Raw genomic sequence first — 27,925 nt, forward strand, 5'->3', positions numbered from 1 at the left:
GTATTGAGTGCACTTAACACACTGGTTGTTCATTTCACTGGTTTGGTGGTTTTCAAGAACTAGGAAACCATTCATGTTTCCCACATATTAATAAGTTACCATCATCACTGATTTTTGCTTGGTCAGAGAACAACTTGATGATAGACACAATGAATGTTCACACTGTTGAACTAACAAGGACAAAACAGCCCATGCCTGTCTGAATCACAAGGGTCCCTCCTCTTCTGCACCTTAGGGATGTATGGTGTATCTACACATAGGAGGCAGGTCCATCATCCCTCATCCATCCTGGGGATCTTGCCAGTCAGCAGATCCCAGAGCTCATATCCTTTGTATTCACATGTGATAGGAAACTCTGCTGAGCAATCCAAGAGAAACAAAAAGTTAAACTCTCACACACAGACTGGATATTACCAGTTTTCTAGTACTCATGTGACTTGAGAGGATGTCTCTCTGGGAAATTAACAAACAGACTGGAGTTTTCTCTTGCACTCCCACACATAGAGCCACTTGGGGACCAGCCTTGCCTCTTTATGCCTTTTACCCACATCTTTGTTCCACATGACAATCATAATCATTCTATATTGGAATATAAACAAATGCACTGTTTCTGGTTGTCTCGAAGAATTCCAATAATGAATTTCTGTGCAGAGTCCATCTGAGCTGCCTCAGGATTAAAATCCTATTCAGTGTCCTTAGTACAGTACTTCCTGATGTACCACCAAATTCTGCTGCATGCCTTTTGCTTCTTCACACCCCTAGTTTTCTTTTTTTAAATTACCTTCTAAAAGTTTTTTAAAGAGTTTTTATTTTTATTTCATGTGTATAAATGTTTTGCCTATGTATTGTGCAGAGATTCCTTCATCTTGTATCCTTGCTGATGCCATTCTATGTTTAACTAGAATCTGTTCTCCTTGATGGAGAATCCCATGGAAAACTACCCAGCCCATTCTAGGAACCAAAGGTCAGGATGTCCTAGCTACCTTATCTTGGCATCTGTTAAACTGCCTGTTTGTACAAAACCACCTCCAACAGTTCACCTTAGTTTCTGTTAAAATTAAGTGTTTGTATCCCAAGCCCCCTCCAACTAACCGCTTATCTAAGCTTCTGTTAAAACTGCTCACTTCAAACTACTTATTCTGTGAAGCCCCATACACAGCTGCAGACTGAGATGCCAGGATGTGGACACTTGGAGCTACATCCAGATCCCTGAACACTTGGGTGTAGTCCCAGCCAGCTGGAATAAAGAATTTCAATTGGCTCTATAGTGTATCTGAGTGGTCATCTCTGGAGAGCTCCCATACTACAATCTAATTCTCAGAGAGATACTGGGTTTGGCAAGGACTTTAAAACCCCAAAGGCCATCCTCAATGACATATTTCCTTCTTTCAACAATGTCATACCTCCTAATCCTTTTAAATAATGTCACTTCCTAGTGACTAAGAATTCAAATATAGGAGCCTTTAAGGGACATTCTTATTCAAACCACCACAGATCTCCTGAAGGTGGAGTTACAGACAACTGTAAGCTGCCATGAGGGTGCTGGGAACTGAACCTGGGTTCCCTGCAAGGACAGTAAGTGCTCTTAGCCATGAAGCCATATCTCCAGCCTCAAATTCTTAGTTTACTAAATCAAAATTTGGTTTGGCTCTTGGTTCTCTGACACATTGGTGGAGATAGCTAAGACCACTAGGGAATGCTGGATATATGTGCAATGTGGTTTGAGTATGTCTCCCAGAATTCAATGTTGGGAAGTTAATCTTAGAACCTGTTGAGATGTTGATGGTGTTTGGAAGATGAATATTGGAACAGAAGTAGGACCAGATAAGGTCATGATCTTAGGGCTCACAGGAATGGCACATAAGACAATGAAGAGAGATCTGAGTGAGCATGCTTGGTCCATCGCTCTTCATAGCTATTGAGGCAGGATAGGAAGACAGGAACTATTATGGGGACATAAGAAGTGAGAAAGGTCCCTAACCCAAGAATCTGTTTGAAGCCTTTTACAGCAGAGAAGCAAGAATTCCAGCACAATTAACAATGGGTTAGGACCTTGCTCCTTTCCTAGATACAAACCTCGCATTTTCTAGGAATCCCACCACAGACTTTATTCACAGGCAAAGGCCATGTGCTCAAACCCCTTGTGAACCTTAATGGCTCCCCACTTTACCTTATTCTATCCAAGGCAGCTCCACCACCACCCTATGCTTTCACTCACAGAGAAAGAGAGAGAGAGACAGAGACAGAGAGAGACAGAGACAGAGACAGACAGACAGAGAGAGAGAGAGATAGAACACCTCTAACACTAGCCAGCTTCTAAGGTTGCTGACACTTTGAAATGGATAGACTTGAAAAACCCATGTGAACTTGCACAGCTCAGGGAAAACTTGGGAAAGCATAGGACCCAATCAGGACCCTAAGGATGGATTTCCAGTGCTAGACAACTACTGTCAGTGGGCAGCATCAACAGCTAGAGGCAAAGAGAAATCAACCTTCTTGGGTGGAAGGCTGGAGATGCAGGCTTATTGTATCTTAATGCCTCCTCTTTCTGTGTAGCATCTCCAAGCTTGTTGTTCTTTGAGATGAAGAATTCTTTCCCTTCTTGAGCCTATAACTCCAGTTCCAGGGAGCCTAATGTCTTTTTCTGGTCTCTGAAGGTACAAGTCACATAGTTATCTCCAAGTTGAGATGCTCCATGACTGTTGTCTGCTTTGCTTCTGTAACATTATGCCCTGGGTACCCTGATTTTGTTTTCACTTTCTAGTTCGTTGTGATGTAAATAGGATAAGGAAAAAGAAAATTGTGCTGCCATTTATGGTGGTATTTTAATTGTACTGAAATTTGATTTTATTTGTATGTTAATAAATAAAGTTGCCTGGGGGTCAGAGCTAATAGCAAGCCATAACAGAGCTGGGTGTTCATGGTGCAAGCCTTTAATCCCAGCACTTGGTAGGCAGAGCTAGGTAGATCTCTGTGTGGTCAAGGATATAGCCAGCATTGGAGACATACGCCTTTAATCTCAATATCATAGAAGACCTGGAGGGCTGTACATACAGGCAGTGATGAGGCAGTCATGTGGTTGGGTTTACAACCAATGAGAAGGCAGAACACAAAGTTTATATAAAGACAAACAGACAGGAAGTAGGTCTCTTTCAGAGAGGTCTCTTGGCTGAAGAGGCTAGCTGCAGCAGGTGGGTAAGGCTCTTAGCTCTGATCTCTTGGCTTTCTTCTTTGCATTGGTTCTGTGTTTCTTATTTAATAAGACGGTTGGTTACATCTACAGCCATTTATTTTCAAGTTCTTTTAGATGTTACTGTTTTCTATGTCCCATGTTCTTTAGGTGATGGGTTTTATAAAACGGCGTGCAATAGCAAATGGAGGGGGATGAGGGTGCGGAATTCTGAAAGCTGCTTCCTGCTGATTTTGGAGTGAAGTGGGGAGGGGGAGTTGGGAGTCACACACAGCAGGAGGTGTGAGTGAAGAAGCAATCACTTAGCTGTCATCCTGGAGACCCCTTGTATAGATGTAATTCAGTGTAGATGTAGCCAATGGTTTTATCAGACAGAAAACACAGAGCCGATTCAGAGAAGAAAGCCAAGAGGTCAGAGCCAAGAGCCTCACCCTGTCTGATTCAGGGATCCTCCTCAGCCAAGAGAGCTCTCCAAAAGAGAAGCCCTCCTTCCTGTGTGTCTGTCTCTATAGTCTCTCTGTTCTCACTTCTGATTGGTTGTAAACCCAATCATGTGACTGCCTCATCACTGCCTGTATGTACCGCCCTCCAGGTCCTTAAAGGCGTACACCACCACTGCCACGCACTTGCTATGGCTCTAATAGCTCTGACCCCAGGAAACTTTATTTATTAACATAAAATACCACCACATTTCCCCTTTTCTAATTTAATAAAAGAAAAAAAAAGAAAAAGGTTATAACTAACAAAAGAAAAACTACATACAAAAGTACAATAACTATATACAATGTCTAAATAATTTCTAGTCCATTTGTATTTGACAAATTCAGAGAAAACAATTTCATTATTTATCCTATTTTGTCAAGTCCAAAATGTATCTAATTCACTTTCTATCCTAATTAATCTTTAACTATAGCTAACTAATCTTCAAATATAACTAACCAATCTTCAACTATAACTAACTAACTTTCATTTCTTTATATCCTAATAGTTGGTAATAATAACATTCAAGGATCAGAAAATTGCATTGTTAAATGAACGGTATAAGTACAATTAGAAATATACATATAGCATTTTCTAACAATATCAATTCCAATATATATAACTTGTATACAGTATAAAACAATCCAATCCAATGTAAAATACTTAAAACTAGTAATTGTCTTTTTCTTCTTCTTTCTTTCTTTCTTTTTTTTTTAAATAAGAACCTTAAATCTAATCTCCTTTGCTTAGCCTTTTTCCTAACCCTTGACAACAACTTGTAACCAACCCCCTAAAACAACGAAAATTATCCCAGACCCAAAACCCATTAAAAAGATCAAAAAACCACCTGCCCCACACCACCTCTTTGGGAATGTGGGCGTCGTATTCTTAAAATTGCTTCCTACTGGGTATGGGCGAAGTTATCTTTATCCTGAAAGAAAAATTTTAGGTTAATTGTCAAGTTCTAGGAAAGGTAACTATATCCTTCATTATCCAGTCTGTGTATAATGCCAAAGTTCAGGGTTCATCTCAAGTCCTTATTCAAGTAGTCTTTGAGACTGAATCATCTCAGCTAGTCATCTCAAAATTACTCTGAGCACCTTGTAGTTCAAAGCTGATCAGTTGTCTCATTTGTCCAGTATTCTTCATATTCCTTAACCTCCATTCTCCTAAAAGACAAAAACAAAAACCTTTGCCCAAGACTAATTTTTGGGGATGTTCCTTTTTGGCAAGTTACTATCTGATTAAATGAAAAGACATGTGTTACTGGTATAAGTTAGTTTAAATTGGATGTTCATGTTGGTTGATGAACTATCACCTCCTCTAATTAAAAGGTTTCTCTTGTTCAAATCTAACCTTTATCAATTTTGATGGTACCCACAACTTATCTTCTCCTGTAGAAACAAAAGCAAAACCTCATCCCCAACGTAACACATACCCTGGTTTCCATTCTGAGGTCAGCACATCCTTAAAGTATATAGGCTGATTTAATTCTGTAGTTTTTTCTATTGTCCAATGTCTCTCTGCAGCTGTTGTTCCTTTCTCATTGGCATTAAGAAAATTCAAAGTTAATAGAGCATTATGCAGTCTGTTTCTGGGGGTTTTTGTTACCCCTTTCTGTTTATTTAGCATATCCTTTAGAGTTCTGTTTGATCTTTCTATAACTGCTTGACCTGTAGAATTATGTGGTATGCCTGTAATATGCTTTATATTGTAATAAGCAAAAAACTGTATCATTTTAACAGAGACATATGATGGAGCATTATCAGTTTTGATTTGTGCAGGTATACCCATGATGGCCATAACTTCTAGCAAATGAGTAATTACAGAATCAGCTTTTTCAGAACTCAAAGCAGTTGCCCACTGAAATCCTGAATAAGTATCGATAGTGTGGTGTACATATTTCAGTTTTCCAAATTCTGCAAAGTGAAACACGTCCATCTGCCAGATTTCATTCCTTTGAGTACCTTTTGGGTTACATCCAGCTGGTAATGGCGTTTGATTGTAGAAGGAACAAGTAGGACATTTCTTTACTATTTCTTTGGCTTGTTGCCAGGTTATGAAAAAATCCTTTTTTAAACCTTTACTATTGACATGAAATTATGAAATTCTGAGGCCTCCAGCACATTTCCTATCAATAATTTATCAATCTCATCATTGCCTTGTGCTAGAGGGCCTGGCAGACCAGTATGGGATCGAATGTGAGTTATATATAAAGGATGACTCCTTTTCCTGATTGTATCTTGTAATTGAATAAATAGTGAAGTTAATTCTGAAGCATCAGGGATAAATTCTGCAGTCTTGATATGTAATACTACTCTTTCAGCATACTGAGAGTCAGTTACTATGTTGAGAGGTTCTGAAAAATCCATTAATACCAACAGAATAGCATACAATTCTGATTTTTGAACTGAATTATAAGGACTTTGAACCACTTTACTTAAATTTTCTGATTTGTAACCTGCCTTTCCTTGTTTGTTGGCATCTGTATAAAATGTACGAACTCCAAATATGGGTTTTTCCCGTACAATTCGAGGGAAGATCCAATCAGCTCTCTTTATAAGATCAATTCTATCGCTTTTGGGATATTTGCTGTTAATTTCTCCCAAAAAATTACTGCAAGCTCTTTGCCAAGATTCACTTTCTGTCCATAATTTTTCAATGTCCTCCTTAGTTAAAGGTACAACAATTTCTGCTGGGTCTATTCCTGCTAATTGACGAAGTCTCAATTTTCCTTTCCAAATCAAGTCAGAGATTTTTTCCACATAAGTTTTTAATTTTTTATTTGGTTTATTTGGTAAAAATATCCATTCTAATATAATATCTTCCCTCTGCATTAATATTCCTGTAGGAGAATGTCTAGAAGGTAAAATAACCAAAATGCAATCCATCTTTGGATCAATACAATCCACGTGTCCTTCATGTACTTTCTTTTCTACCAAGGCCAATTCTTTCTCAGCTTCAGGTTTCTAGGAAAAGAAATAGATTGTTATCATTGACACATATGCCCACTGGAAAATTAAATATCTCCTCGTGATGATGGACTCATTTTCAAATTGAGTAGAGACATACTCTGTTTCTAATAAGTGGGCTCAGACAGTTGCAGATCTCCTTCTCTGAAAAATTATTCCTCAGTTTGGGATTCCTGCCCCCCTTCAGTCTGACAATGGTCCAGAATTCACCTCCCAGGTTTCCCAGACACTAGCTAAGGCTCTTAACATTCCTTGGCATTTTCATATCCCATACCATCCTCAATCCTCAGGAAAGGTGGAGCACACCAACTGGTCTTTAAAATCTATTCTTACTAAAATGCCACAGGACCTTCACCTTGACTGGGTAAGATCATTGCCTCTAGTTCTTTTCAGGCTCAGGGCTCTTCCTAAGAAGCCTCTTTCAATTTCTGCATTTGAACTAATGTATGGAAGACCGGTTCTAACATCAGGTCTTCTATCCAACCCTTCAACCATTCCAGACAGGCTGTTAACTCCCCTGCTATGTCACCTAAGGTCTATCCTGTGGAACTTCATAGACCATTCCTTACCTCAGCCATATGACAGTCCTTGCCCACCCCCAATCCATGTTGGGGATCAGGTTCTTCTTTCCCCTCCAGGCCAGCGCCCTTCACCCCTTTCCCCTAAATGGCAGGGGCCCTTCAAGGTAATTCTTGTAACTCTCGAGGGCTTTCCTCACTGGGTCCACCTGTCTCATCTGAAACCTTTTATCTCACCTCCATCCCAGAAAAATCTCTCTTCATACACAGTGACACAGACAGGGCCCTGCTCTCTCAAGTTCCAGAGGACACAAGGATCCACTGCCTTGTCACCAATTCCAGAGGAATGAGGTATCACCCCACAAGCTCTCTTTCCTAATTAACTACTCAGCTAATTGTTATAGTGCTACCACAGAGCTGGAGGCAAAAGGACCATCAGATGTATCCAGACAGTAAGGAAAAAAATAGTAATAATCAAAAAGTATTTACACCCCCAGACCAAAAAGTGTCTGGGCTCTGCAAAAAACATACTCTAATGTATTAAACAGTCTATCACTGTTGAATGCTTTCAGCAATTGATCACCTGTGTCTCCTGAATGCTAAACTACTAAAGGAAACAGGTGCCTTAAATAATCTACTTCCAATAAAGCTTGTCTCAGGTAAAAATTAAGCAGAGTACTAAGCACTACAATGGTCACCAGTTCAAGACGTTAATTATCTCATGGCTTCTTGATATGTTCAAATTTTTTCCCAAGCTCCAGAAACCAGCTTAAATCCATCTGGACAGGTCAGATCTACTTCAGATAATTGCCAAACCCAAACTTTCCTGGTCTGAGAACACTCCAAAGAAAAAAAAATACAAATAATAATGATTCTTTCTTCCAAGCTTTTCTCTGTCTCACCAGCATCCTGTCAGACACAAAAGCAGTCAGAGTGCCAAGCCAGAGAAGATGGACACCTCCAGGACAACAGACGATAGCTCACCATCCCAGGACACCTGTGTACCTTAGAAGCCCCCTTCCCTATCTCCCCCAAGAGCCAACCGACGCCCACCAATTCAGCTGGAAGCAGATTTTGGGAGAAATGATGCCCCATAACCACTCATCCACCATCTTTTATAAAAACAGAGTCCGAAATGATAGGAATTCCAGCCACGCCCCCATGGTCATACATGCCCCAGCAGGACACTTAGTCATTTCTGCCTAGTCATTTCTGGGTCATAAATTCCTATGTAACCCATGCACAGTGTGGTCACGTGATCAGGCATGGCATGACCTTGTGGTCTCTGTGCATGCGTGGAGTAGCCACATGGGCCTGTGTACGCATGTGCGGGGTGGTCCTTAAAAAAGCAGGGCCCTATGTCACCCCACCCTCCTTCCCTCACGTGTCCTTTCAGCAGGCCTGATCACATCTATCTCTTTCTCCTTATCTTAATAAAACTCTTGTTAGTGGGTTTGTCATGTTCCGTGACTTTTCCTCGCAGGGTAAGAGCGCCAATAAAAACCATCACTTACTCTAGAAGAAGATAAAATGAACAGAGAGGTCATCAGGGCTAAATGTATTTTTTAACCTTAGCAAACCTTAGTAAAAGATGGCTGCCAGCCACATGGCTGGCTACATCATGATGAGGTCACCAGCCAAGATGGAGGAGAGCCCTGTGGTTGCTGCATAAAACAGGTTTGGTTTGGTTTGGTTTTGTTTTGTTTGTTTTGTTTTGTTTTGTTTTGTTTTGTTTTGTTTTGTTTTGTTTTGTTTTGTTTTTCTAAATGGGTAAATCTAAGTGATAAGGAAAGGAGAAGAAAGAAAGTGGAGAATTTTTTCTTGGTTCCATGACTGTCTGGCCCAAGAAATACTGAGGCCAGTTTCACATCCATGGGGATGGTCAGAGGTGGGTAGCTCTGCCAGATATCCGAGTGGTGGTATTGAATGGAAGGCAAAGCCGCTCATGAATGAGAAAGCAGACTTGTTACAGGTGGGAGAGCAGATCTACCACAGGTGGAGACAAGTACCGCCAAAGAAACAGGCCACACACACAGGAGTTTTGAGGAGGAGGAAAGAAAAGAGTAAAAGACTGCATCAGAGTCAGGGCTTGAGAGGGGCAGGCCCTGATCACTCACCTTAGCCATAAATGTCCTGAAAAATACAGCACCATTCCCATGGATGAAATGGGGGGAAAGGGAGTCACTATAGCCTGTAGCTATGGACGATCCAGGACTAAAGGGAGGATGAACAAACTATTAAGAGGGTCATTACCACACTCAACAGGGGTCGGGGAATCTCAGCACCTAGTACCAGGCTTTTCGAAGAGGCCAGGAGGAGAGAATCAAAACTGATTTCCATAGGAAAAGGTCAGGAATCGTGTTTCAAAAGCCAGAAGGGCCTAAAGGAGCTGTGGGATTGTGGGCAGCACCCATTTGAAACTTACAAGGTTGTCTCTCATGGTGAGTGATCAGCGAGCTGGAAGGGGAGCCTGGTGCAGGTAGACAGTCCAGTCCAGGGTCCCAGCATACCTCAGATTGAGGAACCACCAGGAGAACCTGCCGAGTTTTCATGACACCAATTTTGTAAAATGGTGCCCAAGAGGCCTTGATGGGTTTGAGCCAAGGTTCTCCACGGAGGCCAAGGAGGCATGATGCAGGCGGTGGCGTGGCATGGTGCAAAGTTACTCACACAATGCAGACACGGCATCCATGTGGAAAATTTTATTATTAAAGGGAGAGGGGAGAGGGAATAGAGAGAAGGAGAGAGAAGGGGAGAAAGAGAAGGAAGTAGTAGGAGAGAGAAAGAGAAAGAGAGGGAAAAGGGAAAGTGGAGGTGTGCACTACCTCAGAGTGAGAGAGGGAGGAAGGAAGGAGGAAGAAGGGAGAAGGTTTTATTCTCTTAAAGGAGACTTTACCTAAGATGACATCATGATGCTGGGTGGGTCCCCAAGGGGCGATTCAGAATGCTAACAATGGGTGCTTGATCCAAGTTTACTATTATTTATCCCATGATATAAAAATATTTATAATAAAAATAGCTAATGGATGCTCATCCGTGGAGAAGATAGAAAGGCCCTCTGTCTAAAAAAGTAACTCAATAGTAATTCTAGCGTCATAGTTTTAAGAAGGCCTCCTTAGTTGAGTTTTGCTGGATGTTGTAACCACCTATTTGATGGTGTTTTGCTATGTGTCTACTGTTTCTCTTTATCTGTTATTCACATTTATTAAAAAACCAAAGCACAGCTATGATAGGTCACTCTCTGTACTGTATAAAGCAAAAACTAAACAAAAGGATTTTTTTTTAAATTTCTTGTGTTTCCTGTAAGGTTTACTTACAAAGCCTTGGGAACTTACAAAGCCTCATTATTTAACAGCATGTACAGAGGTGATATTTATTATACTATCTTATGTATGTAATTTGGATTTAGATTTCTTTTATTAAGGTGGCCTTGCACAGAACTTTCCTCTAAGCCAATGACTGCCATATTCTCTTTGGACCCTTACCTGAGCATTCAGTCACTTCTCCCTGCCAGGAATACGATAATCTGCCCTAATCACATGGGGCTTCATGGTTTCAGAGAAGGCTAGAACATATAGGCTGGGGAAGGTTAGGGAGAGAGACTTCACCTATACGTCTAAGGAAAAGCTACCATTCACTCTGGGTGGTGTGGATAGAGTGCAGCTGCTTTCACCTATTCCCTAGTTGGTAACCCTTCACCCATTATCTACAAGGAAGCCCAATAAACTCACTGGTCTCCCAGAATGACTGGTGGTATTAAACTTTGGTTTCTCACAAGAACTTCACAAGGAAGGGGTACACATCACTTTGTTTCACACACACACACACACACACACACACACACACACACAAACACACACACACACACCTGGGAAGAAAATTAGCACAACACATGGCAAATTTATTTGTTGGTTTTATTATGTTTTGTGGCATTAATAAAAAGAAATCAAAAATAAAAGAAAATGTTAAAAGGATGTAAACATGAAAATAGTTTTATGAAAGAAGAATTTGTGTGTGAAGATTGAAATGACTGGATGGTTCCAGAACAGAGAAGAAAACTATACAGCTTATTCAAGTTTTGAATGTCTGAGTCGGTTATTTAAGGTACATAAAAGTAAAAACTTACAGAATATGTTATTAAAATTTCTAAGGTCAAAGTTCAATACATTGATATCAGACTTCTGTTTAAACCAATGGAGTTATTTGTCTGCTCTTCACAGTGATTACAAGGGCCAGCTCAAAGGACAAAATGTATATCAAATCAAAGTTCATTTAAAAGTGTTTGGCTATCGCTTAACTTTTGTGTTGTGGAATATTATTTTAACTGGGCAAAGATGTGTTACATTTGTTTATGCTCTGGAATATTATTTTTACTGGGTGAAGGTGTGTTACTTTTGTTTATGCTGCCTTTGTTTAATTATGTAAAGATATACTGCATCTATTTCACTTTGCCTGCCTAAAGCACTTGATTGATGTAATAAAGAACTGGACAGCCAATAGCTAGGCAGAGAAAGAATAGGTAGGGTTGGCAAGCAAAGAGAATAAATAGAAGAGGAAATCTAAGCTGTCAGGTCAACCTCGCTGTGCTTTCAGCCTTGAACTCCTATGAAACCATCTCTAAAGAATCATTATTTCTCCCTATTCTCATGTGGTCTTCATTTACCATGGTCTCCTATTCCTTGTTCTCCCTCTCTGTTCTTGATCCAGCTGGGATCTCCCGCTCCCCCAAGCTCTCTTTCCCTCGACCCTGGCCCTTCATTACTCCCACTCACGTCCAGGCTGTTCATGTAGATCTCATCCATTTCTCCATCATTGGGCAATCCCCGTGTCTTTCTTGGGAAGAAGCCAAGTGCTAGAGAGGCCGACAGAAATCCACAAAGATACCCCCACAATAGACTGCTGGCAATGGTCGAGAGACAGCCCGAACTGACCTACTCTGGTGATAGGATGGCCAAACACCCTAACTGTCGTGCTAGAACCTTCATCCAGTGACTGATGGAAGCAGATGCAGAGATCCACGGCCACTCCAGGAGTCCAATCGTCGAGAAAGAGGAGGGATTGTATGAGCCAGAACTGTTGAGACCGAGATTGGAAAAGGCACAGGGACGAATAGCCAAACTAGTGGAAACACATGAACTATGAACCAATAGCTGAGGAGCCCCCAACTGGATCAGGCCCTCTGGATAAATGAAACAGTTGATGAGCTTGAACTGTTTGGGAGGCACCCAGGCAGTGGGACCGGGACCTGTCCTTAGTGCATGAGCTGGAACCTGGGGCCTATTCAGGGACACTTTGCTCATCCTGGGAGGACGGGACTGGCCCTGCCTGGCCTGAATCTACCAGGTTGAGCTGAATTCCCAGGGGAGTCCTTGCCCTGGAGGAGATGGGAATGGGGGGTGGGCTGGGGAGAGGGGAGGCGAGAGGAGGGAGGACAGGAGAATCCGTGGCTGTTATGTAAAATTAAATCAAATTATAAAATTTAAAAAAATAAAAAAACACAACCTAGCTAAGAAAAGTCTTACTTAAAAGACTTACAATTTTAGTTCATATTGTATTTGTGAATTAGAGTAACTGTAGCTTACAGATTTTCACTAGTATAGGATGTTAGATTATGTTATATACTACAAATATATTTGTAAAATACATGTTTAGTGGACATTTGGATTTTTGACTATTTTTCTATGACACATATGCATACATTCATACATATATCTTTGTTATTATATGTATTGTGTGTATTTGTGTGTGTATGTGTGCATATTTGTGTGTACTTGTATATGTGGGCTCATATATGTCACAATGCATGTGTCGATGTCAGAGGATAACTTGTGGAAGTCAGTTCCCTCCTTCCATGATGTGGGTCCCAGAGGTTGAACCCAGGCCACTAAGCTTGGTAGAAAACAAGTTAGATCAGAGTATCTGAATCAGCTTTACCAAGTGATATCAAATTGTTCTCAAATACTTTAATGCCTAGTCACTCTTTTTTATTTTTACTTTTAATTGAAAAAAAATTTTCCAAAGAATATATTATGATAACAGTTTCCCCTCCCCAAACTCCTCTCAGATCCTCCCCACCTTCCCACCTATCAAATTCAACAACTTTTCTCCATTTAGAAAAAAAAACAAAAAAACCAAACAAATCAGAATTTTAAAAAAATAAAATAAAAATACAAGAAACACACCTACACCCCCAAATCCATGAAAACACGAAATCAGAGACCATAATGTACAAGCAAAAGACCAGCAAGACCAAAAACAAATGCCTAAACAAAACAATATGAAACAAAAGCCTACAAAAATATCATTGAGGTAGTTTTGTGTTGACCATCTACTGCTGGGGCCTGCCCTTAAGTGTGGTTAATACACCCAGGAAGACTCCATTGGAGAAAACTAATTTTTCCTTTGCAAGTGGTTGTCAAACAAAGAGAGCTTCTTGATTAGGAATGGGAGCCCATGTCCACTTCCCCCTCTCAGTGCTGGGACCCCATCTGGCTTGGACCTGTGCAGGCCTTGTAATGCAGAATATGAGAGTTTCTACTATTGAGCTTCTATATATCACTGAGTATTGTCGGTTGAAGCATTCCACCCTGGAAGGGAGGCTTTTATCATTAGTTTTTAAATTTTTATTTCTTCAAATGGTTCTAAACTGTAAGTGTTTATATGAAAAATATGTGTCAATCAATAAAATTTGAACATTGGGTTTTTGAGTACATTAAAAGATTGTTGTCAGCTAGGCTGGTACAGGCCTATAATCCCAGCACTTGAGAGCCTGGGGCAGTTGGATCACAAGTCCAGGGGCAACCTGGGTGTCATAATGAAAGCCTGTCTCTAAATGAATTAAATCAAAAAAGAGGGTGAGAAGGAAAAGAATGGTCAGCCTTTTTGGTGTTACAGTGGCAACATGGTTGTAGAGGAGGAGTACCTTCAAACTTACAAAACGCACATTGTACCTTCAGCTACAAATCTGGGCTGCTCTATAGACACAGATCTTTATAACAAGGCCAACAGGTGACCAAGAACATAAACAAGTTGAGGTATAGTTACAAGGATAGATGCTTTAACAAGCACACTAACTTTGTGGGGAACATGATCACAGAGCACCATGGAGCTAGTCAAAATCTTCCAGGATAAGTAAGTTTCCAAGGAAGAGGAGGGAAACACATTCCCACGAAAATAAAGTAAGAGGATCTGAGCTACAGCACAGCTGCTAGGAGGAAAAGCAGCTGCCAAGGACTGAGCTTGCTCAGATGGTGTGCACTCCAAAAGCATTAGAGAACAAAAGTGTATTGAAGTGAATTCGGACAAAATATGTATTGCCAGGCAATTCAAATTTAGAACTGGAGCAATGAGCAAGATGCATCTTGACTGACCACAGATAGACCATTATTGAGGATGAAGTCACGATCTATGCTTGAATTTCCTTTGATTTGTTGATACAAGAATGCACAAATGCTTTGGGTGAAACTTGGCTTCATACGTGCTGGAAAGTATTCTTCCATGCAAATACTCCCCAGTGCTTGATCTTTACCATTGTTAGAAATTCAGAAATATCTCATAAGTTCATGTGAGGAACTGAGCCAACTTAAACAAAGGAAAAAGCTAAACCCAAACAAAAAACAAGTAAAATATACTTCATGGCTTCAAAGCCGATTTGATATTTCTCTTAACTCTAGGAATCAAAAAACTAGAGGGAAAGAGTGAAGTTTTACCTTGCCTCGTGTGTGTGAATTGAATGGTGGAGTAACCAAGTGGTCGTAGAAGATCAGGTCAAACTCTAAAAGCTTCTCAGCTAATTACAAAGGTGTTGGAAAGTGACTTTTGGGGATACCAGTGTTATCACTTGTGGAAACAGGGACTACCAGGAGATCAAACTATAAGTAAGTTGTAAAATCCATGGGGCTTAAGTACAAATTTGATTAGAGTTTAAATGGGAATTAGGCTTTCCCTTCATGGAGCAACAAATTCATGTATCAAACCTGGTAGCACTAAAAAGTACCAGTCCCATGTTACACCTGGTATACCATAGTTAGTAAATAATGCCACCACTCAGGAAATGCTCTTCCTCAAACAGCTCAACTGGAATTTGTTGAATGACAGGACAATTAACCCATTTTGTTCAGCAAATCGAAATAGTTAAAACTGCATGGATGAGAGGCACAAGGGATGTCACGGGAGTATACCTCCATGCAAAAGTGTTGTCAGTTATGAACTAGGAGGCAGACCTAGGAAATTATGTGTAAATGGATTGAGAAAAAACTTTTGGGGCCTGGGAATTGTAAAACAAATTCATCTGAATTAAAGCATTCCACCTTGGAGGGAGGCTCTTAAAACTCAGGAGGTAGCTGGGCATGGTGGATCACACTTTTGATCCCAGCACTCAGGAGGCAGAGGCAGGTAGATTTCTGTGAGTTTGAGGTGAGACTCATCTACACAGCAAATTCCAGGACAGTCAGGGCTACATAGAGAGACTCTCTAAACAACAATGACCCAGGAAGTTAAAAATTTATACCTAAAGATGCCCCTGAAATGAGGAGAGGAGACTGTGATACCCACTGGGTGGCTTTTGTGAGTAAACACCCATAATGGGTGGCCTTTTTGGTGATGCAGCTGTCTTGAGTTGTCCCTGCTCCTATAAATAACTCCTCACCCATACTACTGTAAGTAACCCCAATAAACACATTAATTTGCCAACTTGGTCCTGGGTACAATTGTTTATTTGTTCTGTTGCTGATGCCCTATCTTGGGGTAAGTAATTTTTGTTCACATCTCCCCAGAAAGTGGCATCCAACAAGGGAAGCAATGAAAAATAGTGAGGATTTCTAACAGGGAATACCTGTTAAGCTTTTAAAGGTTTAGGAAGGTCAAAAATGTCATTTTTACAGAATATTATTGGATTATATGGGCATGAAAGGATGGGGTAGGATGCCTCAAGTTTAAAATACTTAGGGAAAAGGAAAATAGATTTAAAAGACTGAAGGAGAAAGCAAGGAAACACAAAGAAATTTTCAAAAGTATTGATTTTTTTTATACTGCGCTGGGGAGATTCCTTACAGCAATCTGTCAACTTCAACATAGTTTGGGAAATTTCATCTGGTGGAGAGATGCTAATATCATGACATGGGAAACAGACCCACTTTCATTTTATGGATTCACATGAGGATGTGAGAGGTTAATATATTCTGACACTCATTTCCATATATACTATATTCTTGAATTCTTTGCCTTCATCAACAGTAATTAAAACTCAGATCTCATAAGACCAAGTAGGCAAGATTTTACATAATGAAAATCCATAAGCTGGCCAATAAAGTATAAAACAATAATAGAAGGCCCACTTGTCCACCTTAGACATGGTGGTTTTGAACTCTGGAAGTTTTAGGTAAACAGCTGATAAATACTTGCTGTAATTCCTGGTATTTCTGAATTTTCAAGGCTATGTTAGGTGGTAATTTACTTAGAAATCTTATAATGAACTCCAGTGTCTAGGTGGGTGAAAAGTGAAAGAAATGAAAATTGTGCCACTTAACACAAAAAAGAATGCAGCAAGAGTTGCTACTGCCAAGGCGCTGCCAGCTTTCTGGGTGTCTGGGAAGGATGGGATGTGGAAAAATGGTGGGAAGGCAATATCTTCATTTCGCATGATGCATAAGTAATTGTACAAGAGAGCAAAAAGGACAAAGCTGCTCGCGAGGATGTTCAGAATCCCTGGAAAGAAAAATAAATTGTAGGTGCTGTTCTTCTGTACCCTCTCTGTGTACAGTTTCCAAAGAGCAACAATGCTCGAAACTGTCCCAGCCATCCCAAAAAAGCTGGAGACCAGTACCAGGTGTTGAGCAACTCGAATGCTTAATGGGACGAAGGAGTCATAGTAGGTGTATCGGTGACATACTCGGACATTGCTGGAGTAGTTGTTATAGTGGTAAATGCAGGTTCTCCACAGTCCTACTAAGGCCATGCTGGGCTTGGAGTTCATGGGTTCTTGAAAGTACCATACTCGCCACTGAGGAAGGCCCATGGAGACACTACAAAATATCCATGCTAGGATGGCTGCAGTAAACCCCGTTATCTGGAGATTGGTATCTTTTCTGAGTAGCATCATAGTGACAGTGAACACTGGGCAACTGCAAAGAAATACAGGACAGCGTGAGGATGAGCTCTTCAGGCCTGGGACAGTGTCCCCTGAGGAAGCACTATCAGGAAGGAAGGTTTATGTTGAGAAAGTGTGGTCTGAGCAAACTCAGAGAGGGGCGTTATTTACTGGCAGGGATATAATCAACACACCCTCTAACACTGGTCACACATGTTTAGAAAACAGTATGTATAGTCAGAAGTTTTCCTGTGTCCTGCCTGGCCCATGGTCCAGACAAATCTCTCCTACCTGTGGCCCCATAACTGCTTACAAAATATTCATTCAGAGGCTTATATTAATTACAAATTGGATGGCCTATGGCACAAGATTCTTACTAGCTAGCTCTTCTGTCTTAAATTAACCCATTTCTATTAATCTATGTTTTGCCACATGGCATGTGGCTCCTTGGGTGGAAGGCTGGTGTGTCCTCCGCCTCTGCCTTTCTTCTTCCTGTCTCTCTCTTGGACTTCCTGCCTGGCTATAACCTGACTGACCATAGGCCAGAGCAACTTCTTTATTAACCAATCATAGTAACACATATTCACAGCATACAGAAAGACATCCCACAGCACTCCCCCTTTTCTGTCTAATCAAAAAGGAAGGTTTTAACATTAACATAGTAAAATTGCATATAATAAAACAGTTACCAAGCAAGAATTATAATTACAATATCTAGTCTATTTGTATTTAGCAAAATTAAAGAAAATACTTTATCATCTATCCTATTTTGTGAGTCTAAAGTTTCATATCTAATTTATCTTTTGTCATAACCAAGGAAAATTATAGCTATCTAGTCTGCAACTACATCAAAGACCCCAGAAGGATATAATATTACCTAAGTAAACAGGAAGTGCATTGTAAGCAACTTCCAAAAATCTAGAATGACAGAGACAGTTGGCTACCTGGACAGTCACCCAATGTTCCTCTGTAATGTTGGGGCATCCATCTTCAGCCTATAGGCCTAGAGTTTTTTAGTTACTTCTCCCTGTGTCCTGTAGAATATCTGGCAGTCTCCTCTGTGAAGCAGGAACCTGAAGGACCATCTCACCTTGTTTGTGCAAAATTTAGTGGTCATTTTTCCATGGGTCCTGTGACTGGGGAATGTCTTTCTATATGCTGCAAATATGTGTTGCTCTGATTGGTTGATAAATAAAGCCACTTGGCCTATGGCAAGGCAGCTTAGAAACATATGGGAAATTCAAAAAGAGAGACAGGAAGAAGGTGGAGGGAGACACCAGCAAGGAGCAACATGTAATGGGACACAAGTAAAGCCACGGAACATGTGGCAGTACATAGATTAATAGTTAGGGGTTAATTTAAGATATAAGAGCTAGCTAGCAAAAGGCTTGAGACATGGCCATGCAGTTATAATTAATATAAGCCTCTATGTGTTTACTTGGGGGACATGAGTGAGAGAGATTTGTCCTGACCATGGGCCAAGCAGGACACAGGAAATCTTCTGACTACAGGTTCTGTATGTCCAGTCTATGCAACATTTTGTCAAGCAGTCCATGCAAGAGCAGTTTCTTGCCCAAATGGTCAGTTCTGCCAAGAAGAAGATAAACTCCATATAGAGTGTTTTCGATGCCCATCTTCCTCTTTGAAGTAAATCTGTGCTGAGAGGAGCAGATGTGTCTCACAGTCCAGGAAAGTCTAAGTTTTTAAAACATTTTAAATGCCATATTCTATAGGTCTTTGAAGTGTTTTAAGATTACCTACCTAATTGAAATATATCTATGTATACCTAGAAAACTTACCTAACAGGACTCTAAGTTTGATTATCATAGATGACTAATTATTAATCTGTATTTCTTAATTATATATTACAATTTCAAATGAGTTGCACAAACATAATACCTTATCAATAAACTAAAATCTATAGCAATGTAAAACATTTCAAACAAGTTGTTGCTCTTTAAAAGTAGGTTCAATAATCTGCCTGTTTACCCTATCATATCTATAATATCCCCTTTTCTTCTTTAGAAAGAGATTGCACTTATAATCAATCCCCTTTTAAAATAAAATAAACATTTATAAACAATATTTTGGGAATTTGGGCATAGCTTTTCATACTACTTCCTGCTGATTGGAGATGCTGGCAATATTATGGGGATCCTTAGGAAATTGGGGATAATGGTCAAGTCATGACTAGAGTAGTCTGTGAGACTGTATTGTCTGAGCCAGTTGCTTTGAAGCTGTTTTGGATGTTGAATCCTCTGGAGACCTCTCAGGGGGTCTTCCTTGATGGAACCATATTAGCCTGGTAGGAATCCACAGCTTCTCATCTTCTATGAAAAGTAAAGCAGAACCTCTTTTCCAAAGTAACATATCCTTAAACATAAATTTTGAAGGCAAGATACCTTTAAAATATACATATTGGTTTAACTTAGTAGTTTTTATAATCAAATGTCTCTCTCCAGTTAAAAATCCCAAAAACGCCGGGCGGTGGTGGCGCACGCCTTTAATCCCAGCACTCGGGAGGCAGAACCAGGCAGATCTTTGTGAGTTCGAGGCCAGCCTGGGCTACCAAGTGAGTTCCAGGAAAGGCGCAAAGCTACACAAAGAAACCCTGTCTCGAAAAACCAAAAAAAAAAAAAAAAAATCCCAAAAACAATATAATAATATGCAGTATCCAGATTCTTTGTGTAATTCCCATCTTTATGTGGCTTACAACTTTTATATTATTCTTATTGTCTCTTTAAAGACTTTTTTTTTTGGTTTTTCAAAACAGGGTTTCTCTGTGTAGTTTTGGTGCCTGTCCTGGATCTCGCTCTGTAGACTAGGCTGGCCTCAAACTCACAGAGATCAGCCTGGCTCTGCCTCCTGAGTGCTGGGATTAAAGGCATGCGCCACCACCACCCGGTTAAAGACTTTGTTTTTAAAACTATTTCTTTCTTTATATAACTATCTATGTTCATTTTTTTCTCTCTCCTCCAAGTCTACATATATTTTTACATACATTGTAAACCATTTAGAGTTTTATTCCATCTGAATCTTATTGTGTATCTATAGTCCTTTCCTGGCCAGGAGAGATTTTAAACTGTTAAGCTGTGTGGCTAGGATGAAATGCAGCAGCCCTAGCTGCTGACTCCACCTCACTCAGCTTCCCAACATGGCGGAGGTAAGTTTACTGCCAGCTCTGGGAGCCATGCTCATCGCAGACTCTGGGAAGCAGTGGGTCTATGCCTCCATTCAGGAGCATATATCCCAGAAACCTTCTTTATTTTTTTTATCTGTACTAGCAAAAGCTAAATCTGCCTTGCAGCGTGCACCTCTATGTACTGTGGTGGGAATCTGCCATGCTGTAGGTCAAGCCCACATGCAATGAGCCCGCCATACTGTAGCTCATGGCTTACCTGAGAGACATAAGTAGAAAGCTGTTTTTAGCTCCATTTTAGAATCTTTTTTTAAATCTTTCTCAGGTTTTGGGTGGAAATTCTTATTACCACACTGAGCGACAAATGTAGCTGGAAGTTTCTCTGGTCCCACCCAGCCCCTCCCCACAGTCCTGCAGTCGCTTATAAAATAAGAAAAGGGGATAGTATAGATATGATAAGATAAAAAGGTAGATTACTGAACCTACTTTTAAAAAGCAACTACTAGTTTTAAATATTTAACATTGGATTGGATTTTTGTATATTGTATACAAATTATGTATATTGATACAAGTTTGAGATTGATTTTGTTAGAATATATTGTACATACATTTCTAATCTTGTTCAAGGTATTGTACTTATACAGCTCATTTAACAATGTGATCCAAATTGCTAATCCTTGAAAGTAATTATTATCAACTAATTAGAATATAAGAAATGTAAGTTAATAGTCTTTACAATCAAACTTGTAGTCGTATTAGGTATGTTTTCAAGGTTAAACAGAAATATATTTTAGATCATCTTGAAACACTTCAGAGATCTACAGAATATGGCATTTAAGATGTTTTAATAACATAGGGTTTTTTTGTTTTTTTATGACTATGAGACATGTCTGCTCCTGGCAGCACCAATCTACTTCAGAGGAGATAATGGGCATTGAAGAAACTCCTCATGGAGTTTACTTTCTTTGTGGCAAAGTTAGCCACTGGGCAAGAAAGTGCCCTTGCATCAACTGCTGATAGTATGCTGTCCAAATGGGACAAGCAGGACACAAAAGAAAGGACTGTCAAACCTTGCCAAGACAAGGTAGGAAGGCCCTTTAGACAATCCTGCTTCACAGAAAAGTCTGTCAGGTTTACTATACCTATAGGCTGAAGATGGATAACCCAACATTGCAGAGGAACATTGGGTGATTGTTCAGGCAGCCAGCTGTTTCTGTCATTTCTCACATTTTTTGGAAGTTGCTTGTTTGCACTTCCTGCTTACTCAGTTAATATTATTTCCTTCTCAGGTCTCTGAGGAAGTTGAAGATTAGATAGTTATGGTTATAGTTTTCCTTATTAACAAATTCAGAAAAGAAACTCACTAAAGATGTGTAAAGTGTATAAGTTTGAAAGACATCAAAAGATAGTTTTGGGTTGGTACTGCAAATTAGGATAGAAGGTGAATTAGAAACAATCCTTTGGAGTCACAAAGATAGGATAGATAATGGAGTAATTTCTCTGAATTTGTCAAATGCAAATGGACTAGACATTGTTGATATATTTATTGCCTATATATATTGTATATACTTATTGTACTTATTGTATATAGTTTTTCTTATATTAATTATAACCTTCTTTTATTATTTTAAACAAAAAAAGGGGAAATGTGGTGATATACTGTATACCCCAATAAAGCTTACCTGGTAATCAGAGGACAGAGCCAACCACTAAATTAGACATAGAGGTCAGGCAGTGGTGGCACACACCCTTAATCTTATCACTCAGGAGGCAGAGATCCATCTGGATCTCTGTGAGTTCAAGGCCACACCAGGCTACATGAGAGAAACAGAGTCAGGCAGTGGTGACACACACCTTTAATCCCAGGAAGTAATATGGCAGGACACAGAAAGGTATATAAGGCATGAGGAAATAGGAACTCTCTTGAGGCTGAGGATTCCATAGAGGAAAGAACATGGCTGGCTTGTCTGTTTCTTTGATCTTTCAGCTTTCACCCCAATATCTGGCTCTGGTTTTTTTTTTATTATTAAGACCTTTTAAGATTCATGTTACAAGTATGGTCACCACAACACTATTTTTCATACTGAAAATGAGAAAACACTTTAGGTCTGACAGTCGCATATTTTATGCTATATCCGTTTCACAGAAATATATGCCAACATTAATGGATGCAAATGGAGTCATGAGTACAAACTGTAATCTTTTGGGCTCAGTGCCATTCACTTAGCATTATTATTATACTTTTAAGATATGATATGACTATGGTATCCCAAGCTGTCCTAGAACTATGTCCTCAGGCTGGCCTTTAATTAGGGTCACTCTTGCTGCCTCTCCTTCCCTAGTACTGGTGTTAAAGGCATGAGACACATCAAGTTACAAGTACCACATTTTCAAAGTTCACCCATAGTGTATCACAGATGAGAAGTTTGTTCTCTTTCACACTATATTCTCAAGGTATAGAAAAAACATGTTTTATCTTCTCACTCATTAAGTTTGGACGTCTGGATTAGTTTCAAGTTGTTTTGTTTGTTTGTTTGTTTGTTTGTTTGTGGTTTTTGCTTTGTTTTGCTCTATTTTTTCCTAGACAAGGTTTCTCCAAGTAGTTCTGGCTATCCTGAAACTCACTCTGTAGACCAGGCTGGCCTTGAACTCAGAGATCTGTCTGCCTCTGCCTCTCAAGTGCTGGAATTAAAGGTGTGCACCACCACCACCCAACTTTAGCTCCAAGTTTTACTTATCATTAATAATGCCATATGCATGAGTATGCATATATAAAACTTTGTGTTGATAGACAATTTTGTTTCTCTTGAGTATATCCTAAGAGCAGAACTAGGGAGGTAACATGGTGTCTAGTTCATATTTCAGAATGTACTGAACTGTTTCACCAAATGGTTACACCATTTTATACTCTTATAACAAGATAAAAAGGATCCATCTTGTTTATATCTTCACACATTGGCTATCTCAAAAAAAAACCAATGTACCAATACCAAAAATTATGAATAATTTAAAAATTGTAAATTAATAGAGAATTAACTTTTTCTGGCCCATACATAGAATTTAATACTTACTATACATTTCCTTGAAGCAGCCTATTCACTGGAATACTTAACTAACACATATCCAACCTAAGATAATTTGGGAGCAGGGCTGGGCATTGAGAAGATAATGTTCACTTGTAGGCAAATGTAAAACATAGAGAATATTGTAAGCACATACTTATTATGATAGTTTGATTGTCCACTTGATCAATTCAGAATCACCCAACTGGAAAGGGAATTGGGTTGATTAGGTTGCTAATGGGCATGTCTGTGAGGGATTATATTATTACATTAATTGATATTGGATGACCCACCCATTATGGGTAGCATCATTTCTTGAGAAGGGATTCTGAACTGTATCAAAATGGAGAAAGCTATCTGAATGCTAGAATGAATTCATTAATTCATTGCTTTCTGTTCATGACTATGGATATAATGGGATTAATTATTTCAAGATCCTCCTTCTTGACTTCCCCAGAATGATAGACCTTGACCCAGAATAACTACATTTCTAAATAAGTTGCTTTTGTTGGTGTATTTTACCATAGCAACACAAAGAAGCTATGCCATAAAATCGTTAAGGTTTTTCGTATCATGAAATATGTTATATAAATGTTAAAAACAAAAGAAGGTGCAGCTGAATCCTGGGATTAAGGGCAATTTTTATTTCCCTTTTGTTTTAGGTTAAAAGTCCACTACACTTGTGTTGTTTTATTTTGTTTGCATTGTGCTTTTGTTTTCCTGTGACTGGGCCTCATGGTGTAGGCCAGGGTTTTTTTCAAAATCAATATGTAGTCCAGATTTTTTAAAGATTTTTAAAGTTATTTGTATTTTTAATGTGAGGTCTTAGAGATAAATGATTCTAAGGAAAGGTTCTAATTGAAAAGTGTCAAGTTGACAAGGGGGTCAGTTGTACTGACTAATTTTATGTCAACTTGACACAAGCTAAAGTCACCCTAGAGAAAGAAACCTTAATTAAGAAAATGCCTCCATAGGATCGGGCTGTAGGCAAGCCTGTAGCACGTTTTCTTAATTAGTGATTGGTGGGAGAGGAACCAGCCTATTGGTTGATGTGAATTTTTGTGGTACTCTTGGTGTCAGTGGTTCGGGTTTTTGTTGCTATTTGGTTGGTTTATTGTTTTTGTTTTTTGATTTGTCCTGCAAATAGAATGCAGGGACCTGTGCAAACTAGTCAAATGCTCTAACACCCACCTAAATCCCTATCCCCCAAAGTTTGCTTTTGTGAGCTTTAATCTCAAGTACTGTCTACAAGGTGTCCTTCCTGGTACCCTGGGAAGAAAATTCAAGGCTAGACTGCAGGATGGGACACAAGGGAATTCAGTTCCATGAAGCCAGCTACCTACAAAATGAATCATTTGTAACTCCTGGAAACAAATCTCTGAAGGCATCCTCACTCTCATTGCTCAGAAGGCAGAGTTTAGATAAAACACAGTTTTATTTTTAATAACTGCTTGTTTGTTCCATAAATTGCCCTTGCTGCATGTCTCTTATAGATGACCTAAAGAAGATCACCTGAGCCAACAACAAAAGGTATATTAAAATACACTTTAAGCAGAAAATCGAGTAATGAATCCACATGGGTACAGAAGAAGTTTTTTAAGGACATTTCTCTTAACTCATCTGGAAGAAGAGTCTAAATGGCAGAAGTTGAGATACAAGATACCACCATGTACCTGAGACCTGCTTTGAATTGCTAGTTCAAAATGCAAAATACAGCATAACTTCTGTGCTGGTGAATGGCAAGTGAGGGTTCAGATAAATGAGGGGTGAGCAGGAAAAGACCTCTAATTCAATCTGTGGAGAGCATGGAGGAATATGAAGGGGTTTTTTATTAGAAATACTACATAGAAGGAAATAAGGGGAGAGATTGTTGAAGACAAATACTGGAAGTTCATACTAATGACCAGAGCAACCCTGGCAGCAAAACTAATAGTAAGCAATGTTCTCTTTAGCTGGATAAATCTGTATCAGCAGCTTTTCTGGTAGTGCAGACTGAAACTAGGGCACCATGCATATTAGGCAAGCACTTGACCACTAAACCATATCCCCTGGACTCTTTACATTGAGATTTTGAGACAGAGTCTTAAATGGTGCCTGTGTTGGCCCTGATATATCGAGTAGCCTAGAAGAAGGTGTCTGTGCTGTGGTTTGTTTTTTTGATCTGACACCAGCCTCATTATGTAGATCAGGCTGGCCATCAACTGGAGCTCTGACTGCATTTCTAGTCATATTCCCTTTTCCTTTGCTTTCCTGTACCTGTCAAGTATGGTGCATTTATGATAACATTGTTTAGAAGGAAATGAACACAAACACTTGAATTAAATTCACAGGCTGCTTCTGTTATCTGTCGTCCAGGGGTAGGTGAGAGGGGGTAGTGCAGACTGTTTCCCAGGACAAAGGCTCCTATCAGAGAAATAATTTTGTGCTCAACTGGCATCAGCAGATTCAACAAACCAACACTTTGTTCCAGGCTGAGTCCTACTGCTAAAAACTCTAACATAATCAAAAGTAGCATGGATCAAATGCCCACTCAGGTACAAAATAGGAGTAATGGAGGTCAGGTAAATCACAATGGAGCAGAAGAAAGGCCTCCACTGCATGTGAAGGGGATAGAAGAACCTATAGGGATCCTCAGAACATGGTAGCATAAAGGGTGATGACATAAAAGCAAATAGTGTAATCTTAGGTGAGCTTTTAATGCATTTACATACATTCTTTCTGGGAAGGGCTCTGATGTAAGGACTTTGAAGCCCCCAGTGACAGCCTGGGCAGGCAGTTCAGAGCAGAGCATCACCTATTGGGACCACAATAGGACAGTTAAAAATCTAAATTCAAAACTCTAGTATGGTTTCTACTGACCATATTAACTCTTCCACATAATGTTGTTTTTCAACAAAATAACTGTCTTAGGGTTTTATTGCTGTAAAAAGACATCATAACCATGACAACTCTTATAAAGGAAAAATGTTTAATTGGGGCTGCCTTACAATTCAGAGGTTTAGTCCATTGTCATCATGGTGGGAAGCATGGTAGCATGCAGGCAGACATGGTGCAGAGGAGTTGAGAGTTTTACATCTTGATCCACAGGAAGAAGAAAGAGACTACCACACTGGGCCTGGCTTGAGCATCTGAGACCTCAAAGTCCCACCCCCTAGTGACACACTTCCTCCAACAAAGCCACACCTACTCCAACAAGGCCATACCTCCTAATAGTGCCACTTCCTATGGGCCTATGGGGGCTATTTTCTTTCAAACCACTACAACAACAAAGTTTAAACTCCACAACTTAAAGCTTCCCTGTTGGCTAGCTTCTGTAGCTATTGCTAAACTATCCTAGAGAACAACTTAATGGGTTCCAGAATTATTTACTTTAGTTCAGTTCCAGAGATTTGAAAACCTAGTCCTTGGCTGTTTGGATTCTAGATATGCAGTGGAGCAGATTATGACTATGGTGGGATCAGATGGCAAAGACAACTCAAGTTGTAGCGGTCAGAATCCAGAGACAGAGAAAGGAACATGGATGAGGAGGGAATATCTTCAAAGGCACATACCCTGGGTTCTATTCCTCCCTGGAAATGCTATAACATTAGTGTCCAAATCCTCTCAAAGTAGTATCAACAGCTAGGGACCAGTGATTTAATACAAGAGTCCTTTGTGGGGACAGGCAACATCCAAACTATACACCATCAAGGAAAATTAGGAGCTAACTGTAGAGGTAATAGAATATTATTCCTATTTATAGACTTGGTAATGAGAAAAGTTCTCACATGGGTGGCACATGGATGAAGCTTGAGAACAAATAAAATACACTGGTCAGAAAAGGTCAAATACCATGTGATTCCACTAAGGAGGTTCCTGGGCCAAGTCAACTTTGCCATGAAAGAAACCAGGTCATGAAGAAACAGGAGATGGAATTCAATGAGAATAGCATTTGAGCTAGAGAAGGTGGGCAGTGGCAACATTTCCATCTTACTGTGAATACAGTCATAGCCGTGGAACTGTACACTCAGAAAGATCAGTGGTAAATTCTGGTATGTGCATGTAGTCACATTAATCAGAGTGTAAAACAATGATGGATTGAGCCTCTACTAACCAGTGATGCTGTCTTCACATGAACCAGGGGTCAGTGATATAGCAGAATGTGCCTCTAGCTTGGGCCAGCAGGGCTGACAAGGACACAGCTCTCTTCAAGTGTCCTTCAGGGCCAATTGCTTGCTTCACAGTGACCTGTGAGCTCTTGGCCTGGTTCACAGTTCTGAGAATTCTATTGTGCCATGAAATTCCAATTCTCACTGAGCTTATTTTCCAAGTTTCAGTCATTCGTGTATGAATGCCATGACATCTTTGGGGGCTAACAATGCAGGTCCTTATATTTTTTGTGTCACATGCTTCCTTGTATAGCCTTTTCAGGGTGAGAGGTTTTTTTTCGAGCAGGCTGCCCTGCCCGTGGTTAAGACCCACTTGACTGGTTCAGAAC

At 39.9% G+C, this 27,925-nt stretch overlaps 2 protein-coding genes across 2 annotated transcripts in view; both read right to left on the reverse strand.

The window, feature by feature from the left end:
- LOC131898808 (uncharacterized) overlaps positions 1 to 27,925 on the reverse strand; it is a 398,643-nt gene that overhangs the window by 261,697 nt on the left and 109,021 nt on the right. The window lies entirely within an intron of this gene.
- Positions 15,974 to 27,925, reverse strand: part of LOC131898812 (claudin-34-like) — a 28,664-nt gene continuing 16,712 nt past the window's right edge. The window contains exon 2 of the mRNA XM_059250012.1: positions 15,974 to 17,281. Coding sequence (XP_059105995.1) covers positions 16,624 to 17,259 — 636 coding nt within the window. The 5' untranslated portion in view covers positions 17,260 to 17,281 and the 3' untranslated portion in view covers positions 15,974 to 16,623. The remainder of the gene's footprint in view (positions 17,282 to 27,925) is intronic.

This window comes from Peromyscus eremicus, chromosome X (genome assembly GCF_949786415.1).
Source record: "Peromyscus eremicus chromosome X, PerEre_H2_v1, whole genome shotgun sequence".
NCBI lineage: Eukaryota > Metazoa > Chordata > Mammalia > Rodentia > Cricetidae > Peromyscus > Peromyscus eremicus.